General features: G+C 36.3%; 1 protein-coding gene across 2 annotated transcripts in view; it reads right to left on the bottom strand.

Moving 5' to 3' along the window:
- The window catches only part of tafa5l (TAFA chemokine like family member 5, like), a 144,212-nt gene that overhangs the window by 84,252 nt on the left and 41,899 nt on the right, over positions 1 to 18,061 (bottom strand). For both annotated transcript variants that reach the window (XM_001343891.8, XM_073910085.1), the window contains exon 2: positions 1,884 to 2,033. In XM_001343891.8, coding sequence (XP_001343927.3) covers positions 1,884 to 2,033 — 150 coding nt within the window. The remainder of the gene's footprint in view (positions 1 to 1,883; positions 2,034 to 18,061) is intronic.

The raw sequence follows: 18,061 nt of genomic DNA, 5'->3' as shown, positions 1-18,061 counted from the left end.
TTGCCGTAGAATAACGCCCGTTAAATTACAGAAACTTACCGTAGAATAACGCCTGTTAAATTACACAAATTTACCATATAATAACAGACGTTAAATTATATAAATTTACCACAGAATACCACCCGTTAAATTACAGAGATTTACTGTAGAATACCACCCGTTAAGTTACTGAAATTTACCATAGAATAACACCCGTTAAATTACAGAAAATTACATTAGAATAAAGCCTAATAAATTACAAAAAATGTAACGTAGAATAACAGATGTTAAAATTACAGAAATTTACCATAGAATACCGCCGTTAAATTCCAGAAATTTACCGTAGAATAACAACCATTATTTAAAGAAATTTGCCATAGAATAACACCCGTTAAATTACATAAATTTACCATACTAAAACACCCATTAATTACAGAAATTTACCATAGAATAACGCTGTTAAATTACAGAAATTTACCGTAAAATAACGCACGTTAATTTACAGAAATTTACCCTAGAATAACACCCGTTAAATTACAAAAAAATGTCCTTAAATTAAATTTATAGTAAATTTCTGTAATTTAACGTCTGTATTTTATTTTTAACTGCTGGGGTGCTGGGAAAAAAAAATAAATTATAGATGTTTTTTATTACAATGTATACTTAATATATTTAATATATAATATCCAGTCAAGCCCAAAATTATTTATATCCTTTGCAAACTCTAACTTAAAGTAATTTTTTTTTTACCAGTTAGTTTATTTTGACCAATGACAGACTTTTCCCAAAAGATAATCAGCTATCATTTACACTTAAATGATGAACTTAAACACTGAAAACAGAACTGACACAGTTTCAATTTACTATAATCTTTTATGTGAAGCTGCTTTGACACAATCTACATTGTAAAAGCGCTATAAAATAAAGGTGAATTGCACTGAATTGAATCATTTAGATTTTTGGGTAAATTGGCTAAGCTAAATTGTCCGTTATGTATGTGTGTAATTGAGAGTGAATGGGTGTTTCCCAGTAATGGGTTGCGGCGAAAAGAGCATCTGATGCATAAAACATATGCTGGATAAGTTGGCTGTTTATCCACTGTGGCAACCCCTGATTAAAAAGGGACTAAGCTGAAGTGAAAATAAAAGAGTGAAAGAGTATATTATAAATAGTACGCTCTGTTGGATGGTAATCCCTCTGTCAGTGTCGAGACCACTCGATGCACGATGCCAACAGTTGGTCAGCGAGTAATTGAATATAATAAATGAAAATACAAAGGTCTATGCATATAGACATATAATATAATCTTGTACAGTAACATGTACAGTAATTTGTTTCGATTGTCTCAATTTTAATCATTTCGTGATAATGCAACGGTCTAATGCTCCCGGGCTATTGGCCTGACCCGGCCTGATGAAATCCTTGGCTCCCACTGGCCCGACAGGGAAAATGCAGTAGTGATGGAAAAAAAATCTTTCTAAGCTTTTATTTAAATTTTATCCAAAACTTTAAGTCAGAATTTGTCAGGGTTATATATACCTTTGGGCTTGAATGAATGCAAGTTTTAGCTTTCATTATTTATTTATTTTGTATTATTGCATCACACAAAGCTTTTCAGTTTTGTAGCTTATTGAAACACGTCTGCGTGTTCAAAATCAAGAGAAAAGAGCAAGCACTGAGGATTAGTAGCTTATTCCTGTTGTAACAAACCTGCATCAAAATCATGACCCCAAAACCAGGATACAAAACAAAATGTGACATCTATATATACACACACAGAGTGCTGTGTAAAAACTGGTGATGGCTAAGAACTTTGCACAGTACTCTGAGTGTATGTGTTTGTGTGTGTGTGTGTGTGTGTGTGTACGTGCACACGATGTGAGTATGTGTGGGTTGCATCTCACCGTCCACGCATGCTGGTCGGGCTCGTGTGGTGCCAGCGATCTGTCCTCTCCGGCAGGCACAGCGGGCCGTCTGCCTGGCGATAGTGCGCTTGGGTTGACTGCTGTCTCTATTCAACATCACTATCTCACATGTGCCTACTGCCAACTGACCTGCGGAGGAAACACACACACACACATTCACGCATTTCAGAAGGCATGGTTGTGAAAACAAGGATATATACAGTGCATTTCTGATATTTAAACTTAAACATTAATATGTGACATCCCTTAAAATAACCTCATCTTTGAGTGCATTTCTGTATACCAGTCTGAGAGTCATTGCCAAGGCAATCACAGAGGGAAATAAACATGGATGACTTTCAGTGAAACAACATTTAAAGGAACAATTTACTCCAAAATTGTTTTCTCCGTCTCATGTTGTTGCCAGTGGTGGACAAGATGCACATAACAAATACTTGAGTAAAAGTACAGACAACCGAATAATAAAAAAGTACCTGATTTTTATTTTCTTAAATACTAAAGGTAAAAAAAATTCTCATTGATTAACTATTATGTATTTTGCCCTGCAGTTTTCATATGCTGATACTGATAAATCAAGAGTGCAAACAAGTCAAATGAAGAAAATACACCTATTATATAAGCATAAAACAACTATGTGTAAATGTGTAGTTTAACTGTATATCTAGTTTATGATATATAAGAGAAGATGCAAACATTTTTTAGCTCACAAACAACTGACAGTCATGCCTAAATATGACTTTTATTTACAATAATTAATCCTCATTTATATAATAAAATTCCGCATTGGTAACCATCAGTCTTGCATGCACTCAAGCTCTGAGGATCTCCCATTCATTATCATTTCGAGTCCCATTTGTGATTTAACTGGATATTTAATGGCTCGTTTCCACTGACTAGTACAGTACGGTAAGTAAAAGGGTAGCAGTGGTAATCTTTAGGTGGGCGTGGTGTATGACAGAAAGTTTCCCTCAACGTCATTTTCGCTCAAGAAATTATCACATATCATATGAGAAGCACTTCTCACAAAACAGATGCTTTAAACACAAATACTTGTGCATAAATGTTTATTACTAACTTTTCTATGAACATGAGTTGATTATAACTGCAGATCAATGACAGTGCGAAATAGCCTAATGTCTGTAATTATATATATATATATATATATATATATATATATATATATATATATATATATATATATATGTAAATAAATGCAACATATATGAACACATACAGATCCTTACAGTCTGCGATATGTTACGAACTACAGAAATACTACACACAGCATACATTTAGTCCTTATTTAGGTTCAAAAACAACATAAAATATAGCCCAGTCAGGGCAAACCTCCCATCTGTGTCTTTAATCTTCAGCAGCACGTGTAGCCTCTGTTAGAGAGTCATTCCATTATTTAGAGTTTATAATAGTCCAAAAGGTGATGATAATAGTTAAACATGGCAGTTTGTTCACGATTGCTGAAAAAAATAACGTGCTCCTTTTTTCCAGATTCTCCTTTGTTTTTTCGCGTGTCACTCTCACGCTTGTCAGTTTCTGACAGGAAAAGCAAGTCAATAATCAAGCGCACGTTATTATCATGAGCTCAAGAAGTTTGTTATTTCAAATATAGACACGTGCCGAGCGCCAGCAAGAAAGCAAACCGCTCGCGCTTCAGACTGGCTCGTAAAAAACTACGTGCACAGGGTAAAATCTCCTCTTCTTCTTGACTTTGTGGCTGTTCATCAAGACGACGACAAGGTTTGTTTGAGCTCAGGTCGACCATGGCTCGTAATATGTATTTTAATTACACTGTAATCTCTCGGCTGTGTATTAAAACATGGCGGTTTGTCTGTTTTCATTCTGGCTAGCTCCACACTAGCTCGTGACGTATTTCTGTAACCAATCAGCGTTCAGCTGCGTTTGTAGCTCCATCTTTTGGTACCCTTTCCCGTGTTTGGTACCCTTTTGAAAGGGTGTCAAAAAAGTGGTACGGTACAGTTCGGTACGCCTTTTGACAGTGGAAATGGCCATAAAAGCGTACCGAACCAAACCGTACTGTACAACTCAGTGAAAATGGGCCATAAGTGGAGACTTACTCTGACTGGATCACTTGAATCAGCAAGTCTTCAAATGGAAAATTTTACTGACTAGATCATATGAATCAAGAAACTCGAGAATCACACTAGGCGATATCATTAAAAAACAGCTAGTTATTTAGCTTTTTAGTTAGTTTTAACTATTATGCTGATTAGGGTTGTAACGGTATGAATTTTTCACGGTATGATAATCGTGTAAAACAATACCACGGTTTGACGGTTTCACGGTATACGGTATGTTACAAATGTTACAAAATAATAGAACAGTGAAGCAAATTTGACTTTTTCCAAATAATATATTTTTAGTTACTATAAACAACACCACTTACAATGAACAAATAAAAATAAGAAAATAATAAATAATGTGTCAAAGTCCAAATAAAGTCCAAATAAACATGGTGCAAATCCTCAGTAAAAAATAGATATAAATATTTACTATACTATAAATAGTTACATAACGAAACTAGATTCAATATGGAACATCCTTAGGTTTTATGTGCCAGCATGGATATGGTTGTCTATCGATATGGATTTGGATATGGTTGTCTGCAATGCAGACAAACAGCTGCATCTTCATTTGCGTCTTTTGAAAACAGCAAGAGCAGCAGTTCGTCTTTGCTGTGTCACTGTTTTGTCATGTTTCTGTGCTGCTGTGCATGCAAAAGTACTTAGTATGAGAATTATTTCATGCAAAACTTTTTTTTTTGCGTTTTATTTAGCCGCGCATAAATGTATGCCTATCTCTCATTCCGTGTTGTTCAAAAAGCTTGGTCCACAAACAAAAGCGCAACCTATGCTTATTGGTTGTGATATAGCGAGCTTGAACCAATCTGGGCATGGAGGAGGGACAATGCATCAATGTATCATGTCTGATTTGTCCGGAGACACAGTGACGAGCGTTTCTTTGTCAAATCAGCGTTGTCAAATGTTGATGACGTAACCGCACTGATTCCGGAGCCTCTGAAAGTCCGCGTAATGTTATGTGATACAGCACTGGAAAGCTGAGATTCTCTTCTTTATGCCAATCTTTGAATTGTATGAATCGGATCAGCGGATCAAAAGTTATTAAACATTTAAGAGCAATACTTATTTTTAGCCGCGGGCGGCTGTCTCGGTCTTTAAGGGTTAAAACCGTTGATATGCAATTGTTCATGGTATGATAATCGTGCACGTTCAAATCGTGGTAAACCGTCATACCGGTATATTGTTACAACCCTAATGCTGATGATACACAACTTTATATCTCCTTTTTACCGGATAATTTGTAAAATGAATTTACAAAATCAACATATTGTGTAGCTGATATAATCTATTGGATGATTAATAACTTCTTATTACTAAATTCAAATAAAACTGAGGTCTTGCTTATTGGACCCAAAAACCTCACACGCAAAAACCGAGAACACTGTCTAACCCTTAATGGATTCTTAGTTCAGTCCTCATCTTCAGTCAAAAATTTGGGGGTGATTTTTGATAGCAACCTGTGGTTTGAAGGCCAGAATTCAAGCATCTATAAAACTACATTTTTTTTATCTTAAAAATTTTGCCAAACTTTGACATATGCTATCAATGTCTGATGTGGAAAAGCTTATTCATGTTTTAATGACCTCTCAGTTAGACTATTGCTCCTGATGTATTACAACCCCTCACGTCCACTACGCTCAATTAATTCTGGAGATCGATTATTCCCAGAATATCAAAATCAACTGTAGGTGGTAGATCTTTCTCATATCTGGCACTTAAACTCTGGAACAGCCTTTCTAGCACAGTTCAGGAAGCAGACACAATCAAATCTGGATATGGATTCTTATCTATTAGTATAGCTGATTATATTAATTATTAAATTTCCTATTTATTGTACTTTATTAATGTCTACCCCTACCCAAACCATCACAGTAATATAAAAACAGATCTACAGTCTTCTCTATTAGTATAGCTGATTAACCATGAGAATCATTCATATTATTTATTAAATTTGCCATTAATTGTATTTTATTAAAATCTACCCCTACCCCAACCATAACCCTAAACCCAACCATCACAGTATTGTAAACACAGACCTGAATCTGGAGTCTTCTCTATTACAGTAGCTGATTAACCATGTGGATGGATGATAACAGCCTTCTAAACTTACTAGTAGGCAGAAGGCCCCTATTGGCCCATATCTATCAGCTGATGTTCACTAAAATGCCCATTCAATCGAGTGATAACATTTGAAGGGGGTGTTTGAATAAGCAAGTTATCAACTGAACACATTAATTTTTGAGAATGCAGCAAAAGTAAAGGTTCCTTAAAATATGAATACTCTGACAAAGTACAACCTAATATTTTTAATTAAATTATATTCATTAATTCATTTACTTTCTTTTCAGCTTAATCCCTTATTAATCTGGGGTCGCCACAGGGGAATGAACTGCCAACTTATCCAGCAAATGTTTTACGCAGCAGATGCCCTTCCAGCTGCAACCCATCACAGGGAAAATGTAATTATATATGTGCATAATTATACAAATTTATTTTAAAAATTAATTCATTATAAAAAGGTGGGTCAACTTAAATTTTGCAAGTGGTAATTGGTTTGCTCACTTTTTATAAGTAAAGTCAACTTGTAGCTTTTAAGGCAGCAGGTTTACTCAAATCCGTTAATATTAAAGTAGCTATAATCGTCGGCGCCAATAACCTAGTGGTTAAGTGCACTGACATATAGCGCCATGGTGCTAACAGCGACTTGAGTTCGATTCCCAGCTCAAGGTCCTTTGCCGACTCTTCCCCTCTCTCTGCTCCCAATACTTTCCTGTCTGCAACCTCCACTGTCCTATCCAAATTATGAGCTATATTAGCTTAAATCACTTTTTAGACTGTGAGAATAGTAATGAATAAAAACTGCTTAGTTACTGTCCACAATTGGTTGCAGCACCCAATGGTGGACAGTAACCAAGCAGTTTTTAATCAGGCTCTAAAATTAGTTTGATTTGTGTCCTATAAGTGGCTAATTTTATTCAACTATATAGAAAGTCATCTGATTGATTTGTGAATGAATACTTTTTTTAAAAGTCAGAATTCTTTTAAATGAATGCACACAAAATTGGTTCAAAATTTTTATTCATAAAAAAGACAGAGTTTAATTCTCTGACTTAATGTTTCCCTCTCTTTAGTTTTACCTGTGCCTCGCACAAATCTAACATGTCCTAAAAGTAATCGTTTTTTTCATGTATTTTGATGATTGAAAGCCCATGTAATCACTCACTGTAATTGCATGGAAAAGAACAATCTGTATATATCATAATAACAGAAAGACATTTTTATTTGGAACAACATTACCTTCTGAAATATTTCTTTAAAATAAATATCTATTCCTGAATACGAGCAGAAAACCAATTGTTTAATTACTTTAACTATGCAAATGGTGCAACAAAAATGCTAAATCTTTTCAAATATCACCAAACTTATTTAACATCAGACCAGGGGATATAAACATTCTCATTTTTGGTTTCTAATTTTGCTTTTAAATGAAGAAAAAATGCACTTTCAGGCATTTTAAGGTGTCACTCAATATAAATAGCAGCTTTTTACTTTTCTAAAGGTGTGCATGAATGCTTTATGAGGCTAAATCTCTCTCATTCACATCCTCCAACACCATCTCACTTCAACAGTTTCTCTGACAGGCAGAAATGCTGGACTGGGTATTTTTTGACACTTTTAGTGCATTGGCAAAGCTTTCAGCTTCTATTCAGGTGACCACGATGACCAGCAGGCTTTGGTCTGAATGGTTTGTGAATTACACTTATTTGGGTTGTTTTGTAGAACAACTTTTGAACTCAAGGATTCACACTCAGCCAGCTTATGCAAAGAAAATTAATATTTAGCCCTGAATATTCAACCCTGAAACTTCTTTGCACAAAGACTCTTAAGGTTATTAAGTTCATTAAAACATATGCTGCATTATGAACTAATTCATCTTATAAAAATTATTCAATGAAAGGTTAAAAGAATTACTGCAGAATTACACTTATAAACTTTTACAATGCCTCCTTCATCTGACATGCTCAATGATGTTCATGTATGGGGACTGAGCTGGCCAATCCTGGAGCACCTTGAACTTTGATGTGGAGGCTGAAGTATGAGGAGCGCAATCCTGCTGAAGAATTTACCCTCTACTGTGGTTTGTAATGTAATGGGTAGCCCAAATGTCTTGATACCTCAGGCTGTTGATGTTGCCATTCACTTTGCAGATTTCTTGTATGCCCCATACTGAATGTAACCCCAAACCACGATTTTTCTTTCACCAAACTTCAAGATTCTGTGAGAATCTTGGGTTTATGCGGGTTCCAATAGGTCTTCTGCAGTATTTGTGATGATTGGGATGCAGTTCAACAGATGATTCATTAGACAAATCTACCTTCTGACACTTTTCCAAATGAACAACTAGAAGTTATTTGTTGCTCTTACAACTGGGATCGACAACAAGACTTTTGTCAGGTAGTGTACACTCAAAAAATAACATTTGCTGTTTCTTCAAACTACTTTTTCAAAATGAGCTGAAACAACAAAATTCTTGAGTTATTTTGACAACTTGACTATTTTATGTTGAATCCACTTAAATTTGTAAAAAACTGATAAATTAACTTAATTTCTTTATGTTGTCCCTACACCAATCAATTGTGTGGAACCCAGGATTATTTACAGTGCACTATTTTACACTGTATATGTCCTTTTGTTAAGTCTTAAATCTTCAATCATTATTGACTGGAACGGCACAAAAAGAACAACCTGTACATTCTGGTTCGATTAGAACAACATGTTTTGGTGGGGCTTAAATGTGACTTAAAAAACAGATATCTAATCCAACCGCTCTGAACACAAACATCAAACCTAATTTCTCATTGCCTATAAAATAAAATTGATGTTGGATCCGTCAAAATTTGCCCAGGCAACTGAACTGTTTAGACAGTAGAAATGGATCAAAACTGGAAAGCAGCAAGACATAAAGTGCATTCGGAAAGTATTCATAGCGCTTCACTTTTTCCAATAGTTTTTATGTTACAGCCTCATTCCAAAATGGATTAAATAATAATAATTACCAATCACAATGTGAATAAAATTTTTTTTAAATTGCTGGAATTTTATTACAAATAAAAAAAGCAGAAAAATCACATGTACATAAGTATTCACAGACTTTGCCGTGAAGCACTAAATTGAGCTCAGGTACATTTTGTTTCCACTGATCATTCGGGAAGGCTGGGGAAGGTTGCAAAAAAATTTGGAAGATGTTTGGAACCACCAGGACTCTTTATAGAGCTGGCCAGTGAGTGATCGGGGGAGAAGCGCCTAAGTCAGAAAGGTGATCATTAACCTGATGGTTACTCAGGATGTTTTTCAGCAGCAGGAACTGGAAGACTAGCCAGGATAGAGGGAAAGATGAATGCAGCAATGTACAGAGATATCCTGAATGAAAACCTGCTTCAGAGTGCTCTTGACCTCAGGACTGGGGCAACGGTTCATCTTTCAGCAGGACAATGACACAAAGCTCACTGCCAAAATATTGATGGAGTGGCTTCACAACAACTTTGTGAATGTCCTTGAGTGGCCCAGCCAGAGCCCAGATCTAATCCTATTGAACATCTCTGGAGAGATCTGAAAATGGCTGTACAGCATCACATCCCATCCAACCTAATAGAGCTTGAGAGGTACTGCAAAGAGGAATGGACAAAAATTCCCAAAGACAGGTGTGCCAAGCTTGTGGCATCATATTCAAAAAGACTTGAGGCTGTAATTGCTGCCAAAGGTGCATCAACAAAGTATTGAGCAAAGGCTGTGAATACTTCTGTACAAGCGATTTTTCAGGTTTTATATTGTTAAAAAATTTGCAACAATTTAAAAAAATCGTTTTTTCACATTTTAATTATGGGGTATTGCGTGTAGAACTTTGAGGCAATAAATGAATTTTATCCATTTTGGAATAAGGCTGTAACATAAAGAAATATGGAAAAAGTGAAGTGCTATTAATACTTTCCGGATACACTGTATAGTAAAACAAGTTTCTCATTCTGGTTCTAATCTTTTTTTTTTTTTTTTTTTTTTTTTTTTTTTTAAAGAAAATAGTATTTTCTTTGAGACCATTTATGATGTCTTTCTTTATAAAAGCTAACTTCTCACTTCTCTTTTCACTGGAACTTTCAAAATGTGCCCAGAAAACCTACAATTTGCACAAATCAAAAGGGATAAAACAGGCAAGTTTCAACTAATTTCTCATTTCAGTTTCTAATCATATCTTTAAAAGAAAATAGGTGCTTGAAGCCATTTTACTACATCGCTCTTCAAAAAAAAAAAGGTAGCTTTTCACTTCTCCAAAGGTGTTCATTGCTGCTCAAACCATTTATGAAGCTAAATCTCTCTCTCATGCCCTCCGAGACCAACTCCTCTCAACACTTTCTCTGACAGGCATAAATGCTGTTCTGTGTATTTTTGACACTTTTAGTATGCTGGCAAAGCTTACAGCTTCAATTCGAGTGACCACGATGACCGGCAAGCTTTGGAGAAAAAAGAACAGAAAGTGCAAAAGTCTGGCTAGACATTAGCTGACTCACACATTATCATAATCATAATTCACATCACAGAGAAAAGCCTTTGCCTTCACTCCTCGCCTTCGCTCGTTCTTTTTGTGTTTGATCAAAGAGGAACGTGTTGAGGTACAGCTCTATGAACCCAGCTGTTTAAAACGGCAATAAAAGCAGATTTACAATATTAATTAATCTTGTGTGATTCCGTTGAAGGGCCAACAGAGATGTGATGAAAGGGGATTTTTATATGTGTAATAGAACTGGGGAACAGTGATGAATCACCAGCGACTCCTGCTTTAAGATTCCCTTTCACAGGAAGCTCATCTCAAGGGCGCAAAAATTCACTCAGATCAGAACAAAAACGGAGAGCCAATCAGATCTCATCATCCAAAAATCCTAAAAAAAGCCTAAGCATTGTCTCTGAAATGCAGCGACACTACAACTTTAATCAAAGCTTGGCGAAAGGTAGTCTATTCATACATTATATTCTCCGTTCGTCGGTCTTGATTCCAGCTTTAACCAGCTGCTGATTGCAGAGCCCGAACGAGCTTATTGCTATTCATCATATTTTACACCCTCTCCACACTGACATGCACAAAAACAGCAAACCCACCCTCCCTTGCATTAGCACTTGAACCATTGAAATGCAAAGACAGCAGTGTGCAGCTGATGACCGCTACTGCTTGGTCAACACTCGGCAAAGGCTGAGCTGATTAAGATAGACGTGTTGAACGCAAAGCGCAGACTCTCTACAGGACCACCAAATGGTTTCACAGTCCAGCGGCTTCGACAATTACGATTTCAAAACAACAGGTTAAGGTCAGCGGAGTTCGAGAAGACACCTGCCTTTCAGGAGGAAGGAAGAGGGATTGAGAGCGAAGTGCAATGGACACGGTGCTTGAGTGTTGTTTTTAACCCCTTCGATGCACCACATGGGTCTAATGCAAGGGTATACATTACAAACTCGGTTCAGGAGAGTTTAGCTCCAACCCTAATCAAACACATCTGAACCAGCTAACCAAGATCGCACTAGATGTACTAGAAACTTCCTGGCAAGTGTGTTGAAACAAGCTGGAGATAAACTCTCCAGGACACCGGCCCTCCAGGACTGAGTTTGGACACCTATGGTACAAAGTAACCCGACTTAAACTATTTTTTCTATATCTTTGCCATAAATTAATCACTTGGTATTTCAAGAATTCCTCAATTAGCTTGAGCACTACAAATCCTTATTTACATTTTTTTATCTTACATTTTGAATAATAACCATTTTTGTGACTCTATCCTTCTAATGCACAATATGGGTCTAAAATGACCCAAATTTATTCTCTATTATTGCCTTTATTTCAATTATCTAAAAAAGAAACATTTAGCAATAATTTAAAAATGACATCAGGAATGAATATGGGTAATTTTAAACCTCTGTTGTGCATTAAAAAAGTAGAGTCACACAAATTAGTGTTTTTCTAAATATTTTGAAATGTTTTTTTTTTTTTTTTTTTAATCTACAAAATATATAATTCCTTCATTCAGATTGAACTTTATATAACTTTTTTTTTTTTTTTTATTTATGCATAAATTTAACACATATCAGTCAGACTTTTTGACCCCTGGTTTTTGCAAGAAAAAACCTATTAATTAAAATGTATATTTTTTTAATCTAGATTAATCTCACTGTAATCTTGAAATTAATCTAGATTAATCTAGATTAAAATTGCTTATTTGAATTTTGCCGAAGGCATTCAGAATATGTGTGCTACCCAAATTATTACTAAAAGTAAGTCTTCGATAACGGGTTTCTCAAGCCAGGTGGCGCATTAGACCAGTGGCTCATCTCCTGTTTCCAAAATGCATCACTAACTGCTTGAGAAACTGTTCTACTATGATATTTGATCATTTATATGATAATTTATTCAGTTAAACATGAATTTTGAACTCTAGGCCTACATAAGCTCCAAACATGACTAAACTAAACAGAAATGGAATTAAACATGTGGAGTATGCATTAGTGACATTATTGAAGTAAACACTGTGATCAGTAAACACCATCATGTAGTATTTTTCGCCATATTTTCCGACAAGATCCACACACGCGGCTGTCAGTAAAGGACCACACATACACAAAAACACACATTGCGAAATGCGGAAGTTTTTTCTTTCCATTTAGCGTGCGTTATTAAATTTTATAACACTCTCAGCAGTCCTTACTCCTTATTTGCATCTAATACCCCAGTTTGTCACGGCGGCATGAACAGTGGCGTAGCGCAAAATGCGGAGGCCCCCCTGCAGGGATCACCGACGGGGCCCCCAAGTATAAGCCGGGCGGGCGGGGGGGGGTGTATATATATATATATATATATATATATATATATATATATATATATATATATACATATATATATATATATATATATATATATATATATATATACATATATCTATGATCGGGAGTTTTCCTGGATGTTAGTATGCATTTTTTTTAATTATGAAAATGTTTAATTGACCACTTTTCTACATTGATGGATCACTTATCGCACGGGCATTCCTGACAAAAAGCTTGTGTTTGTGTGTATGGAAATGTACTATTCACTCTCCCTGTTAAATTTGATCTAATCATGTGCTGAAACACAGCTCCTGTCCTGCTTTCACTTCTCTTACTGACGGAGGAAGCGATTCATTTGTGAATGAATCTCTGTTATGAACGACTCGTTCGTTAGCCGACAATAACAAGTTTCTGGCAGTGCAGCATCTCTTTGTCATATTTCTTTTGCATTGTTTGCTGATTTATTCAACAAACCTAGCATAAACCGAGTGTTTAGTGCGAGTTGGTGTTACTTTGCCTTATGGTGAATGCAGTAAGTGACTATAGCTATTATCAATAACGTGACCTGTTTAGCACAAATTTCAAAACATACAAAAACGTAAAAAACTTAATCCTATGAAATGTTCTGCCTTTGTGCTTTGTTTTCTCGTTACTACACTCGTAGACAGCGCTTAAGTCGAGCATCTTCACGTAATAACACTGTCCTGACTAGTGCGGTTGAATGACATTTGTCCTGGGAGCACTGTACCAATGTGGCGACGCTATTGACGCATGCTCAGGGTCCCTATGCGATATGTAGTGTATATATCTATGTCACAAATTGAGGAGCGGGGAAAGGAGGCGGGGTGGCGTGACAACGCGGGGAATCCTTCACAAACTGAGGAGCTATCACAAACCGAAAGTGGCGAGAGCGTCAAAGTAGCCAGAAGTCATTCATTTTTTAACGAGAACCGGCGGCGAGAAACAGCGGCGCGTCTTCATTGGCTATGACGCGGTTCGGCGGCAAGCAATCAGAATGAAGTAGTCCACCGCTTGAGCGGAATTCAGAGAACACAGACCTGTGAACTTTGGTTCCGGCCACAGTTGTTCCCAAGAGTTTGATTATTGCGGTTCCTGGATTTTCAATTATTAAAAATCGCGACGACGTGGGGCCCCCTAATCACGCGGGGCCCCCCCGCGGTGCGTGCCCTGCGGGCCCGTCCGCTACGCCACTGGGCATGAATGAAATGTTCATGAGTTAAAGTGACACTGCCGAACTGCAGTTAAAATCAAGCATCCTGCTGATTTGATTCAAAAGGGTATTTTTTTGTCAGACAGCTCAACAGTTAGGTATACATTTGCGCTAAAATATCAAGGTGATAGTCACCATAGCTTGCATTGAATACACCCAGCCCCCAACCCAACTTTGAGAATAAATTAACGGCGATATTTTTTTCATCGCGCGATAAGAGTCTCACGTTAATGCAAAACGTTAATGCCAATAACAGCCCACCACTACTTTATATATGCGTTTTCTTTTTTATTTGTACATCAGTTTTACACAAGTGACATTTTGACCCATGATTTTTGCAAGAAGGAACATATTAAATGTTAAATATTAGCGTCATGTTTTACTAATGTTTTATATTAGTATCAGCATGGCTGATTTCATATATCTGATGCATACGAGTATAAATACACATACATGGGATTTTACATAAATATGGCACTGATGAATGCTTCGTTCTGACTGACTGATGAACATTCTAAGGTGTAAAACTATTTTTAGATAAATACACAACTAATGTAGTTACAGACACGTCTTAACCATATTAGCATTCCATATTATTATACTGAATGTATTTGATACCACCCCAAATACTTTTTTGCATTCAAATAACAAAATTTGGTCAAATAATGAAAGAAAAACTCCACAATAGTGTTTTGGAAAACTTTCAAGAGAAGAATATTGTGTGAATGGCAGCCATAAGAGAGAATAATACCAAACTTACTCTCCCGGCGTCCATAGAACTCGCATAAGTGATTATATAGTATAAAGTATAGCTTTATAAATGAAATGTTTTTTTTTTTTTGGAGGATGTACATGAGATGCTAATGAGCGTTCATCACCATCTTGTGAAAAAGGGTCTATTACCTTTCATGCAGTGGCTTTTTTCTGTAAATGTACAAGGTCTGCCAAATTTTAAAGATCAAAGTATACGATAAAGTCAGGTAACACTTTATTTTAAAGGTCCTATTAGTAGACTGTCTGCTTAAAATCTGTTGATACTTCTCCTTCAACAGACATTTAACTGAAACTTTGCAAGTTCATGTCAACTTACACTAACCCCAACCCCAACCTAACAGTCTACTTACAATCTAGTGAGAATTAGTTGGCATGTAGATGCAATGTAACTTAAATTCCACAAAGGAACCATCAAAATAAAGTGTTACTCAAAGTTATTATCTCTTAAGAAAGACATGATTCTGACCCATTGAATCGAATTGTTGAATTGCTGTTTCATTTCCAAACTGGATCTATTTGGATCAGAAATGAATTTGCATAATGAAAACCTATCCTCTTCATGGGCTGCCCATGAACCAGGGTTGCCATGTCCAGTATTTCAACAGAATTGAGCTACTTTTAACCACTTAACTCGGGTTGAAGGTTTGACATACCACATCAATTAGTTTCATAAATATTTATATTTATATAATAAACCAAATTTGTTTTCTACCCATGATAAAAAACAACTGTGCTTGGATGATGAAACAGAGGAAGCACAATTTCGTGAAGTGCAGAAGCATTTTGTGAGCCGCTGTTTTTTGTTTCTATGGTAACAGATTGGCAGTCTCTCTAGGATTGTTGATAAGTAATAACTGCAAAGTACATGCTATTTACAGAAGAAAGTTTGTTCATCATTCAAATTCTTTTCGGCTTTATTAATCAGGGGTCGCCATTGCGGAATGAACAGCCAACTTATCCAGCATATATTTTACGCAATAGATGCCCTTCCAGCCGCAACCCAACACTGGGAAACACCCATATACACTTGCATTCACACTCATACACTACAGCCAATTCACCTGTACAGCATGTCTTTGAACTACACACAGAACTGCTAACTGGCCCAGCCAGGGGTCGAACCAGCAAACTTCTTGCGATTGTGCTACCCACTGAGCCACTGTGACACCCCTAGAAAGTTTGTTACAATTCCAATTAATATTTTAAATTGAATGTAGTTTAAGTAATTTTTAATAACAACATAATCTATATAGGTGAGGCAGTGGCGCAGTAGGTAGTGCTGTTCCCTCACAGCAAGAAGGTCGCTGGTTCGAACCTCGGCTCAGATGGTGTTTCTGTGTGGAGTTTGCATGTTCTCCCTGCCTTCACATGGGTTTCCTCTGGGTGCTCCGGTTTCCCCACCAGTCCAAAGACATGCAGTACAGGTGAATTGGGTAAGCTAAATTGTCCGTATAGTGTGTGTGTGAATGTGTGTGTGGATGTTTCCCAGAGATGGGTTGCGGCTGGAAGGGCATCCGCTGCGTAAAAACTTGCTGAATAAGTTGGCGGTTCATTCCCCTGTGGCGACCCCGGATTAATAAAGGGACTAAACCGACAAGAAAATGAAAGAATGAATGAATAATCGATATAATCATTAATATACACGGTAAAAAAAGTCTGTAATTTTACGGTTTATTTTCGGCAGCTGGGGTGCTGAAAAAATGTAAAATAATGGAAGTTAAATTACAGAAACTTACTGTAAAATAACAGAGGTTGAATTGCAGAAAGATATCTAAATGCAAGTAAATTTCTGTAATTTAACGGTTGCTATTTTAAGTTTTTTTTTTTTTCTAACACCACAGCTGCCGGAAATAAAACGTAAAATTAGAGGTGTGAACCTACACTGGTCAGCCTGCATCGCTGTGTACAGAAGAAACAATTCATTTTGACACCCCTGCGTAAGATTATGGATTTTTTTTATGTGTTCTGTAATTTTTTCATAGTGTAAAATATTTTTTGGGCTATATTTAATTCCCCATTGTGCTAATTTTATTGCAAAACCTGGCAACCTAGTGTTTTTTTTAACATCAAGTCAAGAAGCATACATTTATTTTTGAAACGCACATATAAAAGTTAAAATCTCCACTAGCTGTACGATTAATCGAAAAAAGATCACAATCTCAATTCGACCCCCTAGACCCCAGGTGTCAATTCCAGCTTCTGGAGGGCCGCAGCACTGCATGGTTTTGTTCCAACTCTAATTAAACACACCTGATCAAACTAGTCCTTCAGGCTTGTTTAAAACCTATAGGTAAGTGTGTTGGAGCAGGGTTGGAACTAAATTGTGCAGATCTTAGTTCAGCATTTCTTCGATTCTGCCAATTATATTTTCAAGGTCAGGAGAAAAGCAAAGGCGGCCGCACAAGTTTTCAAGTTGTTTTACATGCTTTTACACCTCCAAATAGTGTTAAAAGTGTCGCATACTGTACTGCATTTATAAGGTATATTTAATGACGTATTCGCGGTCACACGTGACGTGAGCTGACCACAGAGAAGGCGGGCTCGCGCCTGTCAATGATGTCTACTTTAGAGAACAGAAACTGCATAGGCTGTGAAGAACAGAGAATAAAGCTGTAAATAACATTCAGTTCAGGGCACAGCACGATCATTTGGGAGCCGCGCGGGAAGCATGAACCGCACTTAGCAGTGAAAATTAAACCAAAAGCATGCACATCATTAAAATAATCATATCACATTTTATAGTAATGATTACGACAAGCATTTAATATGTCTTTCATAGCCAACACAAAGTGTTGTACATGAGAATAAATGTTTAACAGTGTCAGTATAACTTCTCTAGCCTATATAATGTTGAATATTATGCAAGAGGGCATCTGATAATGACAAAAGTCTGACTTTACCAGTACAAAAAAATGGTCTAATAATGTTGTCAATGACAGATTGCAAGCATATGTCTCAAACATAATAATTCTAATTAATTCTTTTTAAAATTGAGCATTTTAACCAACAGTAGACTACATATAATATTATTATTGTTATTTTACTACATGTTTGAGAAATAAAAATAAGAATAGCACATTTATATTAACCTTTATTTTACATCTACAGAATTGGGAGAAAAACTGGACTTTTTTTTTTATATCGTGATTCTCATTTTAGCCAGAATCATGCAGCTC

The sequence above is a fragment of the Danio rerio genome, chromosome 8, assembly GCF_049306965.1.
Source record: "Danio rerio strain Tuebingen ecotype United States chromosome 8, GRCz12tu, whole genome shotgun sequence".
Taxonomy (NCBI): domain Eukaryota; kingdom Metazoa; phylum Chordata; class Actinopteri; order Cypriniformes; family Danionidae; genus Danio; species Danio rerio.
The sequence above is the reverse complement of the archived record's forward strand: the minus strand, read 5'-3'. Positions and strand labels throughout refer to the sequence as shown.